General features: G+C 43.7%; 2 protein-coding genes across 2 annotated transcripts; both read right to left on the bottom strand.

Annotated features, from left to right (window-relative positions):
- Window positions 1–2,105: 2,105 nt before the first annotated feature.
- LOC118095212 (putative protein FAM10A4) lies at window positions 2,106–3,065 on the bottom strand. Its single transcript, XM_035136276.2, has one exon. It carries the CDS (start codon window positions 3,063–3,065, stop codon window positions 2,106–2,108), a length of 960 nt encoding a protein of 319 aa, XP_034992167.1.
- A 3,172-nt stretch (window positions 3,066–6,237) lies between these two features.
- On the bottom strand, window positions 6,238–7,170 carry LOC118094554 (putative protein FAM10A4). The gene has a single exon (XM_035135072.1). It carries the CDS (start codon window positions 7,168–7,170, stop codon window positions 6,238–6,240), a length of 933 nt encoding a protein of 310 aa, XP_034990963.1.
- Window positions 7,171–18,351: the final 11,181 nt, after the last annotated feature.

Raw genomic sequence — 18,351 nt, forward strand, 5'->3', positions numbered from 1 at the left:
TACAGGTTGCTGATTGTATGCGATATCAGTTCAGATTGGCAGGTTAGCAATTCCAACATCTCTCGATCCGCAAAAAGTTGGGTGGATGATTGTGGTATTTCGGATAGAGAAGTTTGGGTTTGCTCAGAGGGAGGGGCCTCTTCTTGTAATCCCGGGGCTGGCTGCCCCTCGCCCACCATACAGCCAGTCACTTTATGGGCAATACTAGAGGCAAGAGCAGCAAAACTGTTTTCAGTAGGGAAACTATTGCAAATCTCTGCCAGGTCATTATTGGGCAAGAAGTCACTGATTTTCATCTGTTTCTTGGCTGCGTCCACGGTCTCATTGGAATGGTGCCTGGAACGCTTTTTCCCTCTCATACCAGCACAGACGGAGAGGGGGAGAAACCCCACTTAGCCCAAAGCAGAGTGAACTGTGCTAGTTAGTGTGCGTTCTCTTTAACAACTCACTCCCTTTCAGTCTTTATCTACAACGCTGACTTGCAGGTTTGCAGATTTGCAGGTATGTGGGAGTGGTAAAAGCATAAAAGTATAAAAACATAAAAACAAGCTTAAAACAATCTTAAAATGCCATTAGTACCCTTGGAAAAAAGCTTGTGAGGCTTGTGAGGCTAAGTAAAGGAGAATAAGGAAGAATCTTTACCAGGCACTCTCCGAGGCTACCTTCAAGACGCCATCTTAACTACTTTTTGTTTGTTTGATGCCAATAAAGGTTTTACTTACTTACTTACACCTTTGGGGTCCATGGAGTGCCTACAGCTTTTCACATAAGTAGCTGAACTATATATTGGACTATGAAGAGATGCCCTTAGAAGAGACTGGCTACTATGTAATAATAATAATAATAATAATAATAATAATAATAATAATAATAATAATAATAATAATTTATTATTTATACCCCACCCATCTGGCTGGGTTTCCCCAGCCACTCTGGGTGGCTTCCAACAGAAAAATAAAACACAGTAATCTATTAAACATTAAAAAGCCTCCCTGAACAGGGCTGCCTTCAGATGTTTTCTAAAAGTCTGGTAGTTGTTTTCCTCTTTGACATCTGTTGGGAGGGCATTCCACAGGGCAGGCGCCACCACCGAGAAGGCCCTCTGCCTAGTTCCCTGCAATTTGGCTTCTCGCAATGAGGGAACCGCCAGAAGGCCCTCGGTGCTGGACCTCAGTGTCCGGGCAAAACGATGGTGGTGGAGACGCTCCTTCAGGTATACTGGACCGAGGCCATTTAGGGCTTTAAAGGTCAGCACCAACACTTTGAATTGTGCTTGGAAACGTACTGGGAGAACTCTCTGATGCTTCACTTAAATTAGCAACGTGCGTGTCAAACAGGTCGGGCAGCATGGGAAGCCCTGCCAGCATTGGCTGCTAATGTGTGTGGCATAATGAGAAATGAGACTGGCAGAACTGAGGTGGGGCACAGATGGCGTGGCATATGAGAGATTTTGGAGAGCAAGCAGAGAAAAACAGGAAGCAAGCATAGATGGAAAGACACTGGGAGCCATAAAGAGTGCTGAGGTATGGGGGACTGTGGAGAGGCGGAGGAAGCGAGGTGCGGTGGGGGCGGGTCACCCCGGGTGTCACCGCTGAGGGGGGTGACAAAATGCCGGGCGGCACTCACCGTGGGGCCTGCAGTGCGGCTGAGCCACGCGTCTCTCCTGTACAGGTTCCACGCTGCCCAAATGGTCTGCCCGCTACCTGTAAGGCGGCTGAGTGGGAGGAGGCAGGCAGCCTCTGGAGGCCCCGTGGTGCGCCCCCACCCCTATGGGTGGCTCGCCCTGCCCCTGGGCGCGCTACCCCAGGTGCCCAAGCAGCTTCATCCACTGCTGTAGATGCCGTCCTAGGAAAGGAATCTGGGCTGGCAAGATATAGAAGGTTTATATGGCAAGGAGTATTCTTAGAAGCTAGTCACTAGTCCTAACCTTTGGGCTTCTGCTGAAGTGGTGAAACCCACTCTGAAATCCATTTGAGTTTGAGGTCTCTGGATTAAATCCAAAAGTACACAAATATTCAATTCAAGCCATTAAAAGGAAACATCACATGGTGCCACATGCTACAATTTCATTTAATGAAAGGCTTATTTATGGCTGGCCTCGACTTTCAGTCAACCTGACCAATGAACTTCATAAACTTGTGGTTGTCCCGGTATTTGGAGATATTGTCTGGGTTCCAGGTTACGTCCAGCCAGGCCAGGATAATTCTAGGATCCATAACAGCCATAAAAAAGTCCAAGTACCTCCGACAGGCTCGAGTCATCCACTGCCACATATTTTCTTCATTCTGTACCTTTTCTTGTTCTTCCAGGATACTCTTAATCCAGTCCAGAGTTGCCTGGATCTTCTGGATCTTCTTCAGTGTTCGTTTTCTTTTATATTTGGTGTGGTGTTCGATCAGCTTCAGGGCTTTGGGTTGCACTTCCTTTAGCAGGGCACTGGTGTCTTCATCATAATCCCATATACAGGCTAATGCAAGGTCTTCAGCAGCTTCTTCCCAGTTTCCCAAAAGCACATGTGCTTTCCCTCTCCACTTGTAGGCCTGTGCATCGTTAGGATTGAGCTCTGATGCTTTGTTGCAGTCTCTAATGGCAGCATTGGGCTTCTGCAATTTGACAAAGGCACTGGCTCGGTTGGCATACAGGAGTGGTGACTGGGGATTCAACTTGATAGCCTCTGTAAACAGATCGATAGCATTCTGCAGTTCCCCTGTCTCCAGGAAAGCATATGCCTCCTCCTTCTTCTCCTCAGCCTTGTTTTTCATGTCATTTGTAACCTCCACATTTTCGTCTCCCATTTCCTGGGGTTCATCTTCATCTGGGTTGATAATTCCATCATCATCCAACTCTAAATCACTCTCATCGCTGGTAAGCTGCTCAGGTGGTTTCCCTTCCTCTTTACCAAGTTTCAGAGGGAAGGCTTCAATTCTCTGGAAACCCGAAATGGTGTCCCCCATGCTCTCCAATGAATCTCTTAGGAAGCTCAGTTGTTTTGCTCTCAAGAGCGTTGGATCTTGCTTGTACAGATTGAGCAAAGCTTGAAGGTCACCAACATTTTTAGGATCCATGGTGCCCCGTCCAGCTAGAAGCTCGGATGACCAGCTGGATACAGGAAACTGCCTCTCTTAGGGCAAATATTTTTTTATAAAAAAGTAAGCCTCATGTACAGACAGTGGCTGAATTAGAAAATCACTTCTATTATGGAAGAGAAAAGGACCTCATCTCTCATGTGTCCTTCCATGTGGTCCCGCTGCTGTACTTTGTATCTAAAGCCGCAGGACTTTGAAAGTATCAGTCGCTATGGCAGTTTGGTTTATGTCAAGTTCTGCTGATGTCATACATTATGATATCACTGCAGTGTTGAAGTTGACTTTTCAGGTGTTGACAACTTAATAGGTTTTTTTGTTTTGCTTTTTAAAGAAAATGCTGCTTTAGAATGTGTATCTATGCACATCATCAATCAGTGCTGAAATAAATGCAACAGAAGAAGTGGTTCCCAAGCTTTTGTTATCCGTTTGAAGCATGGCTGCTGCAAGTTTTAATCAGTTCGGTTAGTCAGGTCATTCAACTAAGGCTTTCCTACTTTCATAGTTCACTGGCTTTCATACTTTCCGGGAAGTTTATTAAGAATTCATCAGTGAGAAAAACCAGCAACTCCGGGCAAGTTTCCTGAATGGTAGCTTGCCTACCATTACCAATGTTCCACTGAAGTGCAGAGCTGGAGGGCAATGTTTTGAGAGTTCTGGGATATACATCCAGTTAACTGTGTGGCCCAGGAGGCATCACCTTGTGCTTTTAAAAAACCCACAACTCATTGAAACAACTAATAAAAAAATGCTCAGTAATCCCAATGAAAGGATCACTTAACACATTGCACTTTATTGTGTGTAAGATTTTTTTTAGACATGAAACTCTGAAGTGTGAATGTGACAAGTGCTTGCTTGCGAATATGTGTCGGGGTGCTGTGACCTCTACAGCTGCCTATTGAGCGCACTGTGGCAAACTCAGGTCTGCCTGCATACAGTCGTACCTCGGGTTACGAACACCTTGGGTTACGAACACCTTGGGTTACGAACTGCGCAAACCCGGAAGTATTTTCGCCGCACACACGTTCTGCGCATGCGCAGAAGCGTGAGAATAGCACTTTGCGCATGCGCAAAATGGCGGTTCGGGTTACGAACTTTTCGGGTTACGAACTGTGACCCAGAACGGATCGTGTTCGTAACCCGAGGTACCACTGTATAGGCTTTATGTGGAAATATGTCCACCTGCCTGCAATAGAAGCTGATTCCGTCTAAGGTTGGTGTGAGCTACCTAAGGCAGTTGTCTAAACATGAAATACCAGGTCCAATGGCCACATACAAGCATATCTCCCCAGTATTTTTTTTTAAAAAACCCATCCCTAACTAGTGGCACTGACAAAGTTAGCTAACAACAGGCTTTGGGTACTCATTGTTACTGAGGCACGGGTGCCTTTATCTGAAAACTCTTGCTCTGTTTGAAACTATGCTTATATCCCCACAGTGAATTCAAAATAGACAGGAAGAAAAGGGGGGGGAGCAAAACAAAAAAATAAAATCCTAGCTCTCCCCACTCCAAAGAAGCAAGGCCTCTAACTAGTGCTAGGAAATAGAACTCTGCTAAGGTGTTGACTGTGGTTTACGCAATAAGAGTTATGTGAATCATTATAAGAGGGCAGTGGGATAAGATTGTACATGGTTTCATAGCCCCTGAAAAAGACAATAAACTGAAATGTGTTGGGCATCATTCCCCTGGCAAACCTCTATTAAGCATTTTAATCTTGCTGTGGTTGCCTGGGTCCTCTGCTCCCTCAATTTCCTAAGATCAGCTAGCCACAGAGCCATGGATGGAAGTCACTGGCAAGCAAACTCTCTTAGGTCACGCTCTGAAACACTTTTGATCAAAATAATGGGAAATGCTCCAAGATAATGGCATCAGTCTAGAGCTGGGCTAAAATATTTGGCCTATAATCACTGTGTGTGACTCTCAAGGGGAAGAGAGCACCTGAAACCTAACAATTTGGGAGCACCCAATTTGGGAGCACCTGAAACCTAACAATTTCCCGGTTTGGTGTAATTTATTAATTGTCAGGATGTACTATTATTTATTCCTGCCAACCTAGCAGTTCGAAAGCACATCAAAGTGCAAGTAGATAAATAGGGACCGCTCTGGCGGGAAGGTAAACGGCGTTTCCGTGTGCTGCTCTGGTTCGCCAGAAGCGGCTTTGTCATGCTGGCCACATGACCCGGAAGCTGTCTCCGGACAAACGCCGGCTCCCTCGGCCTATAGAGCGAGATGAGCGCCGCAACCCCAGAGTCGGGCACGACTGGACCTGATGGTCAGGGGCCCCTTTACCTTTACCTTTACTATTATTTATAAGATGAGACAAGAGATGCAGAAGGGTTTCTGCTTCCCCCTTTGACTCCAAGGTGCAATTGGAGAAGTGTGAAATTAGCTGGATAGCTACATTCCTATCAACAGAATCCATAAAGATCAAATTGTTCAAACCAAATCCAACTAAAGCTGAGTATAACTACGTATAGTGGACGCTCAGATTGCGAACGTGATCCATGCGGGAGGCATGTTTGCAAGCCGCAGCGTTTGCAACCCACAGCGCCTCGTCTGCGCACACGTGGGTCGCAATTTGGCGCTTCCGTGCATGCAGAAAGCATGATTTGGTGTTTCTGCACATGCGTGAGCGCCGAAACCCGGAAGTAACCCCTTCGGGTACTTCCGGGTTCGCGCGGTACGCAACCTGAAGCGTCTGTAACCTGAGGTATGACTGTACAATTGAAAGCAATGTGATTCAAAGTAGCAATGACTATTCCATTTGTTTTAATGGAGACAATAACTTAAGGTAGATTTGAGTCCATCTATTTAGGATGAGTGTTCAAATTACCCTAGGGAGGCACAAATTAATTTTGAATTAAGTTTCACTACAGCCTGAAAGTGCTTATTTTAAATCATTTATTCACTTCAACATTTGCTTGTTAGCATTTTAATTCATGACTGCAGAACCTCAAATACTTACATATCTCCTTATCTTACATTGCTTTGTTTAATTGCACTACATATGGAACTATCACATTAAAGTTATTCATAATTTCATAACTAGTTTTGCAAAAAGAAGAGAAAGAAAATAATGAGAGGAGATATTTACATTTTTTTCTATGTGTGAGTTTATTTAGTTATGAGGCCACATATAAGTTGACCTTCAAATTAATGTTTGCGAGTGAACTTAGTTATCACATTTTTCTTTCGGTATTTGTAGATGTTTTCAGGATTCCAGACCACATCCAGGAATGCCATCATTACCCGGGGATCTAAAAGGGTAAGGAAAGATTTGAGATGTTTCCGACCTGCTCTGGCCATTTCATCCCAGGGGTTCTCCTCTCTCGGGACTCTCTCTTGCTCTTCCAGGGACAGTCTGACTTTTTCTAACCTTCTGTGAATTTCCTTTAACTCTCGCTTTTGCTCACATTTGTGACGATACTCCTTGAGTCTCTGAAGTTTCAGTTGCACCACCTGAAGCAAAGCATGAGTTTCCTCATCACGATCAAGGTTGCAAGCCATGGTGAAGTCTTCAGCAGCTTTCTCCCAATGTCCTAGGAGCATATGGGCCTTCCCTTGCCACTTATATGGCTGTGCAGATTTCCGGTTCAGTTCAGCGGCCTTCTTACAGTCTCTGATGGCGGCATTAGGTTTCTTTAGTTTCACAAAGGTGCTTGCTCGGTTCACGTATGTGACACTGGACTGAGGGTTCAACCTGATGGCATCGGTAAACAACTCAACGGCTCTTTGGAGATTGCCTTTATCAACTGCGTCAAAAGCCTCTTCCCTCTTTTCATCAGCCTGATCCATCATCTCGCTGGTTAGTCTCACATTTTCATCCCCCATTTCTTGGAGACTATCTTGGTCGGGTTCAACAATCTCATTGTCCTCATCCGTTTCAACATCACTTTCACCACAGTTTGTGACCTCAAATATCTCTTCCTCCTCAAGTACCTTTCTCCCAGAGGCACCTGTGTGAGTTTGTAATATATTCTCCACGTGGGTCCGCAATACAGCAAGCTGCCTGTCACCCACAAGCCTAGGATCTTGGCTGTATAAATTGACCAAGGCCTGAAGTTTCTTCACTCTCTTGAGGTCCATGGGAATCAGACAGGACATTGCCAAGAGCCAGCTCTTCAAAAGGGTGAAGCTAGTAACACATCATAGAGCCTGCAAATGAAAACCAGTCCTCCAACCTGTACTAGCTAACAAGAAGGGGACAAAAATTCCACCTCACAGCATATTGTTGTCACAATCCATGTGCATTCTGATGATGTCATTGTCAGGATTGACATTGCAAGTCTTCAATCATCATAAAAAAATCAGTTTCTTTTTTCATGGTAGTTTCAATTATGTACAAAGAGGATCTATGCATGCAGCAGTTGTATATGCAAATCTATCTAAATATCTATCTATCCTCCACAGTGGACCAATCTATGAATATCTGTACCTGATAACTGGGCTATTGGTATGGTTGCATTGGCTCCCTTGGCTGAGGTGGCCTCAAGTGTGGTGTTGGACAACTCCAGGGATTTGATCCTGGTTAACTTCAGCATCCATGCTGAGGCCTGCCATGTAGGGCCAGCTTGGAAGTTTATTGTTCCCATGACAACTATGGGGCGGTCTCAGTTTTCATTGATCCAACATATAGGACAGGTCACACATTCAGTCTAGTCTTCAACTCAGGGTTGCAGGATGGCAGTCTGTGTGCTCGGGGAAGGACTGGTGCATCCCATTTCACTGCTTGAGGTGCTGCCCTGCCCAACCCTCTGCCATGACTCTGGCAGGTAGAGGTGGTATTTGTTACCTGTCTTATTCCAGTCCTCCTTGAATTCCTATTATTATTTGATTATTGTGAACTACATTTGAAAATTAATATAACACTGGAAGATCGACAACAGACCAAATTCTAATCCTGAACCATCTGGCCAACAAATATGCTGGCAAAGGCCTAAAAGCCCTCCATGTCGCCTTTATACACTTTAAGCAGGCCTTTGATTTAATCCCCAGGAACCAGCTATGGACAAAACTGGCAGCGACATCTATCGACCGCCGCCTCCTTTTGCTGATTATGAATTTACATACAAACACCTTTCTGAGAATTAGGCTAGATGGCAAGGGGCTAGTCTCTAATCCGCTTGCCACCACTAGAGGGGTAAGACAGGGCTGCTTGCTTGCCCCTGCCCTATTTAATTTCTATATTAACTCACTAGTGGCCCATATGACCAATGCTGTTTTCCATCCACCAAAATTAGCAGGTAGAGCCTTGAATGTCCTCCTGTATGCGGATGACGCCGCCCTCTTAGCTACCTCCCCCATTGGGTTAAGGAGGATGCTTCGAGCTCTTCATGAATACGTGACCCAACACGAGCTCCATCTTAATTATGCCAAGACCAAAATAATGGTCTTTGCTGCTCGACCAAAACCTAATTTGTGGTCAATTAATGGTATTCCCATAGAGCAGGTTAGTTGCTTCAAATACCTGGGTCAGATAGTTCGATCAAACAGGTCCTTCTTGGCACACAGAGAATATATAGCCACAAATGCTTCTAAAGCAGCTCTGTTGATTAGATCCCTGTATTCCAAGAAACAGGCACAAACAGTAGATGTTGCCCTGCGAGTCTTTAAAATGAAAGCTCTCCCACTACTGCTGGTGGGCATTGCCTTGGGTTCACGTAGGGACTTTGTAAGATTGGAATCTATCCAATCACAATTCCTCAGGGCCATTCTCAGGATCCCCCCTTCTGTTCCGGGTGAGATCATGAGATTGGAGACCGGTTGCCAAGCCTTTACGTATGTGGCCCTGAAAGTGAAATTATGGCTATGGCTCAAACTATGTTTCAGACCGATGGGTTTGGCCCCCCTGATTCTGAGGGATAATTTTAAATCTCCATGGGAAAGGGAAGTGGTAGAGGAAGTGCAAAAGTGCGGTCTGTCCTCCCTTTATATTGAATCCATGACATACAGCCACGCTAAAGCGATGATCGCTCAGAGATTGGGGGATATCGCCAGACAGGAGGACATAGCCCGCGTGAAATCTGGGATGTTTTTAGGAGAGCAGGTGTATCGGTCTGCACCAGCCCGTTACCTGGCAGATATCCACTACGTGGAATACCGCAGACTAATTACTGCGGCTAGACTGAATGTCCTTGATTCGGCGGTTTTGAGGGGAAGATTTGGAGGAGTCCCATACGGTCAGAGAATGTGCCATTTTGCCTTGGGTGAGGTAGAATCCACAGAACACATTCTACTGAGTTGTCCCTTTTATAATGATTCAAGGCAATATCTTATAGACCTGTATTTATCTCAGTTTAGTTCCCGACCAAGAGAATGGCAGGCAGCATATTTGCTAAACAAGCCCACTGGGAAAATAACCTTCTCAGTGGCTAAATTCCTCTTCCTGGCGCTCAAGTGTCGGAAATGTATAATCGAATGTCTTGATGTGGGTTATCTGTAGGAGGTTTAGTAGCGCGGTCATACCCCATTTATGTATCCCTCTGATGCCTTCAGTTTTATATTTTTATGTATCCCTCTGATGCCTTCAGTTTTATATGTTTATCTTTGTATTGAGAAATGTTTTTTGTTTTTTTTTGTTTCTGACTATCGGTCGAATAAAGTATATTGATTGATAATATAACACTGTCACCACTACTTCATGCATTGATATTGTAGAAATGCTTGGATACTGTCTTCTCCAGATGCTATGGTTGAAGAGACTAGTTTCACAAGTAACCCATAGGGGCCAGTGACGTCACCTAATGGTGGGGAGTATCGAAGTGTGTGTAATCATTTTCCAAAGCAGAACGAGACTTGCATTTATACATATGATGCCTATTTTAATATAATTGAAATAAGGAAGGTAGAGCTAGATAGCATGGCAGAGACGTGATCGTCAATGATATCTGTATATTTATTTACTTTCCACACAGGTATCCAATATATCTAACAACATGATAAAATTAAAACAATACAATAACATGATACAACTTCAAACAGATTTAAGCCAAAACAGAAGTATACTCAGGATAATAACAAGAACAGCAGGAATCTCTGGATACACCAGGCAAAAAATCTGTTAAAAATGATATGCCTTCATCATATATGATAGACATGTCCCTTTGCGGGGAAAAGTATTGAAGGAGAATAAACATTTTAATGGAAAAAATCCTTGGTTTATAAGTCTTGATCCATTATTTTTTTACAGTGAACACTGACAACATGTTAACAGCTGCTAGATTGATATATCCTAGGTACTAGAAGCCATCTAAAGTACAAAATTGAAAAGAGCGGATCATAAAAATGTGGGATCTTGCAGCCATGACCAAAACGAGAAAAGAAAATAATGAAAAATGGGACTACTTTTTTTGATACATGGACAGCATTTATCACTATCACTGCATAGTTATCACTGCATAGTTTATATATCTTTACTATGCACTATCACTGCATAGTTTATATATCTTTATTTTAAAGGTCCTTAATGAATTATTTGGGACACGGGTGGTGCTGTGGGTTAAACCACAGAGCTTAGGGCTTGCCGATCAGAAGGTCGGCGGTTCGAGTCCCTGCAACGGGGTGAGCTCCCGTTACTCCTGCCAACCTAGCAGTCAGTCCCTTTACCTTTAATGAATTAATACAGTTGGATTATTAGCTTTTAATTAATTATTTTTGAAATATATACACACACACCACAGATACGGGAACCACCATGAGACTAAATCTAACTTCAGAATGACCTTAACAGATTAGACAACTGGGCCAAAGCAAACAAGATGAATTTTAACAAGGAGAAATGTAAAGTACTACACTTGGGCAAAAAAAATTAAAATGAAAGGCACAAATACAGGAAACTTGACATGAGTCAACAGTGTGATGCAGCAGCTAAAAAAGCCAATGCAATTCTGGGCTGCATCAATAGGAGTATAGCGTCTAGATCAAGGGAAATAATAGTACCACTGTATTCTGCTCTGGTCAGACCTCACCTGGAGTACTGTGTCCAGTTCTGGGCACCACAGTTCAAGAAGGATACTGACAAGCTGGAACGTGTCCAGAGGAGGGCAACCAAAATGGCCAAAGGCCTGGAAACGATGCCTTATGAGGAACAGCTTAGGGAACTGGGTATGTTTAGCCTGGAGAAGAGAAGGTTAAGGGGTGATATGATAGCCATGTTCAAATATATAAAAGGATGTCATATAAAGGAGGGAGAAAGGTTGTTTTCTGCTGCTCCAGAGAAGCGGACACGGAGCAATGGATTCAAACTACAAGAAAGAAGATTCCACCTAAACATTAGGAAGAACTTCCTGACAGTAAGAGCTGTTCGGCAGTGGAATTTGCTGCCAAGAAGTGTGGTAGAGTCTCCTTCTTTGGAGGTCTTTAAGCGGAGACTTGACAGACATATGTCAAGAATGCTTTGATGATTCTTCCTGCTTGGCAGGGGATTGGACTGGATGGCCCTTGTGGTCTCTTCCAACTCTATGATTCTATAGAGAACATATCAGAGTTCCCCAATCATAATAAACTCCCCCATGCCCAGGTCAACAACAATACATTTAAAAAAAAAATCCAGATGTGTTGGACCAAATATAACCTGACACAGGCTCATTGTAGTTCTGTAGGCCAGGAAATTCTGCACCAGACAAGTAAGCTTCAGCAGGGACCTTGAAATCCTTCAGGATAATAAGAATGGAGGTTTCCTACACCACAGTCAAGATCACATCTGTCAACTCATGAAGGGAGGCAACAGTGTGGGCAAAAAAAAAACAGAACCCCTATCCTGTCTTGTGAGCCCAGAACTAAGCATTTACACTTGGAAGAGTGGAGGACCTAATGCTTGGGAAAGACACCCATCTACTCTGAGTTGCCATTGCTTGAGGTTCCCCTCCATTCATGTTGAAAGGGGACAGCTTGTTATGCTCATTCCATGTCATTACATGGATAGAGATCTCTTGCAGGTCATCTCTCAGGACCATAACTGTCAAGTTCTCCCCTTTTTAAGGGAAATTCCCTTATGCTGAATAGGCTTCCTCACAAGAAAAAGGAAAACTTGACAGCGATGCTCAGGACTCAGGAACCATACTGATTCATGTATTTTTTGTATTTTTTTTAAAAAATGTACACCTTAGTTATATGCTTCATCAAAGATTTGCAAAGGATTATTACACAAATATCTCACTCTGGGGCCAAACAATGGCTATACATAAAATGCACAGAGATCAAGAAATATTGCTATTCATATTGAAACTCTTTTGATGTACTATGAAATTCCTCCAATGTATTGCCCGACAAAACCCATTCTAATGCTTCATGCTTCAGTTTACGTGACATTTACTGAAACCGTATAGATCTGCAGAGGCTAGATTGTACTGAACTAATTGTGGCTTCACTTGAAGATCCTCCAGTGCTTCACTGGAGGAGAAACTACATTTGGTTCAGCTTTCACTTCAGGTTAAATGTTGATGGTGATTCTATAAGCAAACTCACACTACCAGAGGGAGAGTTCAAGATGACATAGTTTAGCTGGGTAAGAAGTGTAGACTGCATATTTTCTATCAAAAAGTGTTGCTTGCATGACAACGTGGGAATGTTTGGGAGAAATTAATAAGAGTCACATGAGCAACAGAACAGGAGTGCCTCTATAAACTGGGAGTAAGATTTCAAGATTTTGGAGTCTAACATAAAACATCAGTGTTTTAACTTTCTTATGGTCCTCAAGAGAAGGAGTGATATTTCAGAATGGAAAGAGGGAAAGAGACAAGCTTTTGAGTTTGGATTGAGAGAGGCAGATGTTTGCTGTGCCCCCGTGTCTACCTTACTTATTCCTCTGGCATTAAAGCTAGGCTTTCCTTGGGATGGTCCAGCTCCAGATCTTCTGCTCCAGATGCCTTACCAGGGGTCAGCAAACTTTTTCAGCCGTGGACCGGTCCACCGTCCCTCAGACCATGTGGTGGCCCAGACTATATTTTGATAAAAATATGAACGGATTCCTATGCCCCACAAATAACCCAGAGATGCATTTTAAATAAAAGCACACATTCTACTCATGTAAAAACACCAGGCAGGCCCCACAAATAACCCAGAGATGCATTTTAAATTAAAGGACACATTCTACTCATGTAAAAACACACTGATTCCTGGACTATCCGTGGGCCAGATTTAGAATTCGATTGGGTCGGATCCGGCCCCTGGGCCTTAGTTTGCCTAACCATGCCTTAGACCCTAGGAGGTTTAAAGACTGTCTCAAGGCAAATCAAAACAATGTGTGATTCTTCAGAATACAATGTTATCAAACAGGATTTGATCACAATATGCACAGTCTATATACAATTATAAAATAAAACCAAAATAAATAAACCACATGTATGTGAATGCATGGAAGGTAGAGACTAGATCCATTTATAAAATAGACATAATGGTTAAACAACATAAGGTTACAAAACATGAACCCCATTAGACCAAGGTAAAGTAGGTAAAGTATTGGAATGCCCTGAGCCACTATATCTACCATATTTGTTCAAGACTGCCTATGTTCCTCCTTGTACAAATTAAATAAAGTCAGACCACTCAGACATGAAATCATACTTTTTTATTTGGCCCCTAAGGACTCTCAGCTCATTCGTTAGTTTTTCCATCAGGGCACTATCCCCACACATTAGTGTGTCAGTAGTAAGACTGGCCCCATCTGTTGTTGTTGTTTAGTCGTTTAGTCGTGTCCGACTCTTCGTGACCCCATGGACCATAGCACGCCAGGCACTCCTGTCTCGCACTGCCTCCCGCAGTTTGGTCAAACTCATGTTCGTAGCTTCGAGAACACTGTCCAACCATCTTGTCCTCTGTCGTCCCCTTCTCCTAGTGCCCTCAATCTTTCCCAACATCAGGGTCTTTTCCAAGGATTCTTCTCTTCTCATGAGGTGGCCAAAGTATTGGAGCCTCAGCTTCACGATCTGTCCTTCCAGGGAGCACTCAGGGCTGATTTCCTTAAGAATGGATAGGTTTGATCTTCTTGCAGTCCATGGGACTCTCAAGAGTCTCCTCCAGCACCATAATTCAAAAGCATCAATTCTTCGGCGATCAGCCTTCTTTATGGTCCAACTCTCACTTCCATACATCACTACTGGGAAAACCATAGCTTTAACTATACGGACCTTTGTCGGCAAGGTGATGTCTCTGCTTTTTAAGATGCTGTCTAGGTTTGTCATTGCTTTTCTCCCAAGAAGCAGGCGTCTTTTAATTTCGTAACTGCTGTCACCATCTGCAGTGATCAAGGAGCCCAAGAAAGTAAAATCTCTCACTGCCTCCATTTCTTCCCCTTCTATTTGCCAGGAGGTGATGGGACCAGTGGCCATGATCTTGGTTTTTTTGATGTTGAGCTTCAGACCATATTTTGCGCTCTCCTCTTTCACCCTCATTAAAAGGTTCTTTAATTCCTCCTCGCTTTCTGCCATCAAGGTTGTGTCATCTGCATATCTGAGGTTGTTGATATTTCTTCCAGCAATCTTAATTCCGGCTTGGGATTCATCTAGTCCAGCCTTTCGCATGATGAATTCTGCATATAAGTTAAATAAGCAGGGAGACAATATACAACCTTGTCGTACTCCTTTCCCAATTTTGAACCAATCAGTTGTTCCATATCCAGTTCTAATTGTAGCTTCTTGTCCCACATAGAGATTTCTCAGGAGACAGATGAGGTGATTAGGCACTCCCATTTCTTTAAGAACTTGCCATAGTTTGCTGTGGTCGACACAGTCAAAGGCTTTTGCATAGTCAATGAAGCAGAAGTAGACGATTTTCTGGAACTCTCTAGCTTTCTCCATAATCCAGCGCATGTTTGCTATTTGGTCTCTGGTTCCTCTGCCCCTTCGAAATCCAGCTTGCACTTCTGGGAGTTCTCGGTCCACATACTGCCTAAGCCTGCCTTGTAGAATTTTAAGCATAACCTTGCTAGCGTGTGAAATGAGCGCAATTGTGCGGTAGTTGGAGCATTCTTTGGCACTGCCCTTCTTTGGAATCGGGATGTAGACTGATCTTCTCCAATCCTCTGGCCATTGCTGAGTTTTCCAAACTTGCTGGCATATTGGGTGTAGCACCTTAACAGCATCATCTTTTAAAATTTTAAACAGTTCAGCTGGAATATCATCACTTCCACTGGCCTTGTTATTAGCAATGCTTTCTAAGGCCCATTTGACTTCACTCTCCAAGATGTCTGGCTCAAGGCCAGCAACCACACTACCTGAGGTGTACGAGACCTCCATATCTTTCTGGTATAATTCCTCTGTGTATTCTTGCCACCTCTTCTTGATGTCTTCTGCTTCTGTTAGGTCCTTACCACTTTTGTCCTTGATTATGGTAATCTTTGTACGAAATGTTCCTTTCATATCTCCAATTTTCTTGAACAGATCTCTGGTTTTCCCCATTCTATTGTTTTCCTCTATTTCTTTGCATTGCTCATTTAAGAAGACCCTCTTGTCTCTCCTTGCTGTTTTTTGGAAATCTGCATTCAGTTTCCTGTATCTTTCCCTGTCTCCCTTGCATTTTGCTTGCCTCCTCTCCTCCGCTATTTGTAAGGCCTCGTTGGACAGCCATTTTGCTTTCTTGCATTTCCTTTTCCTTGGGATGGTTTTCATTGCTGCCTCCTGTATAATGTTACGAGCCTCCATCCATAGTTCTTCAGGCACTCTGTCCACCAAATCTAAATCCTTAAACCTGTTCCTCACTTCCACTGTGTATTCATAAGGGATTTGATTCAGATTGTATCTTACTGGCCCAGTGGTTTTTCCTACTTTCTTCAGTTTAAGCTGGAATTTTGCTATAAGAAGCTGATGATCTGAGTTACAGTCAGCTCCAGGTCTTGTTTTTGCTGACTGTATAGAGCTTCTCCATCTTTGGCTGCAGAGAATATAATCAATCTGATTTCGATGCTGTCCATTTGGTGATATCCATGTGTAGAGTCGTCTCTTGTGTTGTTGGAAGAGAGTGTTTGTGATGACCAGCTTGTTCTCTTGACAGAACTCTATTAGCCTTTGCCCTGCTTCATTTTGAACTCCAAGGCCAAACTTGCCAGTTGTTCCTTTTATCTCTTGATTCCCTACTTTAGCATTCCAGTCCCCTGTAATGAGAAGAACATCCTTCTTTGGTGTCATTTCTAGAAGGTGTTGTAGGTCTTCATAGAATTGGTCAATTTCATTTTCTTCAGCACCGGTAGTTGGTGCATAAACTTGGATTACTGTGATGTTAAAAGGTCTGCCTTGGATTCGTATCGAGATCATTCTGTCATTTTTGAGATTGCATCCCATTACAGCTTTTGCCACTCTTTTGTTGACTATGAGGGCCACTCCATTTCTGCTACAGGATTCTTGCCCACAGTAGTAGATATGATAGTCATCCGAACTGAATTCGCCCATTCCCTTCCATTTTAGTTCACTGATGCCCAGGATGTCGATATTTATTCTTGTCATCTCATTTTTGACCACATCCAGCTTACCTCCACTCATGGTTCTTACATTCCAGGTTCCTATGCAATATTTTTCTTTACAGCATCGGACTTTCCTTTCGCTTCCAGGCATATCCGCAACTGAGCGTCCTTTCGGCTTTGGCCCAGCCGCTTCATCAGCTCTGAATCTACTTGTACTTGTCCTCCGCTCTTCCTCAGTAGCATGTTGGACGCCTTCCGACCTGAGGGGCTCATCTTCCAGCGTCATAACTTTTATATGCCTGTTGTCTTTGTCCATGGAGTTTTCTTGGCAGGGATACTGGAGTGGCTTGCCAGTTCCTTCTCCAGGTGGATCACGTTTAGTCAAAACTCTCCACTATGACCTGTCCATCTTGGGTGGCCCTGCATGGCATAGCTCATAGCTTCTCTGAGTTATTCAAGCCCCTTCGCCACGACAAGGCATTGATCCATGAAGGGGATTGTGCAATGGACATTCAAGCTGCTCTAAGCAGATGGACTATCAAGTCTTTATTATGTAAGTTATTGTCAAACATAGATAAAAGTGCTAACTGAGAAGCTGGGATTAGGGTGGCAGTTTAAGATCTTATCAACTTGTCTGAATACCATTGCCCAAAATTCTTGCACTCTAGTACAACCCAACCCTAGGTGGAGGTATGATCACGTTCTGAACGTTCCATCCAGCCCCTTGGGAATGCAGATGAATTTATATACAAGACTTCTAGGATTCAAATACCACTCATAACAGTGCCGGATTTACGTATAAACTAAACTAGCTATAGCTTAGGGCCCCACTCTCTTGGGGGCCCTCATAAAATTTAAAGGAAAAAAAACGATGTACATTTCCAAAATATAAGATAAAAACAAATAAAATAAAACCTACATACAGCAACAGTGTGTTGTGTTGTGGTAAGTCATGGGCCCCACCTGCTAGCCTGCTCCCTAAAATATCACTAGTTTGCTCATTTCTATATACAGTGGTACCTTGGTTCTCAAACTTATTATTTCATGTTATAGCAAGTTTCTAGAGACTAGGTTATGAGTCTTTGTAAATTGTGTTTCTAAAGAAACTTTTGTTATTGCCAAATGCCAATGTGTTTGCATTATTAAGTTTATTATGAATTAAAAATCATTTTAAGTTAGAGCTTAATAATTATTTCACTATTAATATACTTCTTCTTAATTGTATTTCACTATTAATATACTTCTTAATTGTATTTCAGTTCAACAATAACTTTGATAAAATACATATTTTTTTTATGTGCAAATGGCTTTAGATACCAAATGGCTTTTAGATGCAAATGGCTTTTAGATTAGGTCCATAAATTACCATATAGCACGGGTGTCAAACACAAGGCCCGGGGGCCTAATCCGGCCCGCCAGACCTCGTCATGTGGCCCGCGTAGCCGCCGCCGACAATACCCGCTGACAGTAGTTCTGGAGCCTGCGATTGGCCGAGGGTCAAAACCAGGGACGGGGCTGCAGGCGGAGGCCGGGGCGCTGGAGCCGCGCTGACGGCCTTGGCCAGGGAATTTCAATTTCGAATGAGGCTGAGGGAGGCGATGGCACAGCGGCCAGATGGGGAAGTGAGATGCAGGAGGAGGAGGAGGAGGAAGCCCGCCGAGGAGGTAGGAAAGCCCTACAGGCGCCGCCGGCAAAGTTGGTGCTGGGATGGAGCAGCGCTGGATTTTTTTTTGGCGGGCTTTGCTGTTGTCTCCGAGAGCGAGTGAGGTGGCACTGGGGAGCCGCTGCCCGCCGCTTCCCTTCCTCTCCTCGGCTGCATCCGGGAGGTGGGCGAGCGAGCGAGCGAAAGGGACGCGGAGTGAGCCTGAGGGGGA

Source organism: Zootoca vivipara, chromosome 13 (assembly GCF_963506605.1).
Source record: "Zootoca vivipara chromosome 13, rZooViv1.1, whole genome shotgun sequence".
NCBI lineage: Eukaryota > Metazoa > Chordata > Lepidosauria > Squamata > Lacertidae > Zootoca > Zootoca vivipara.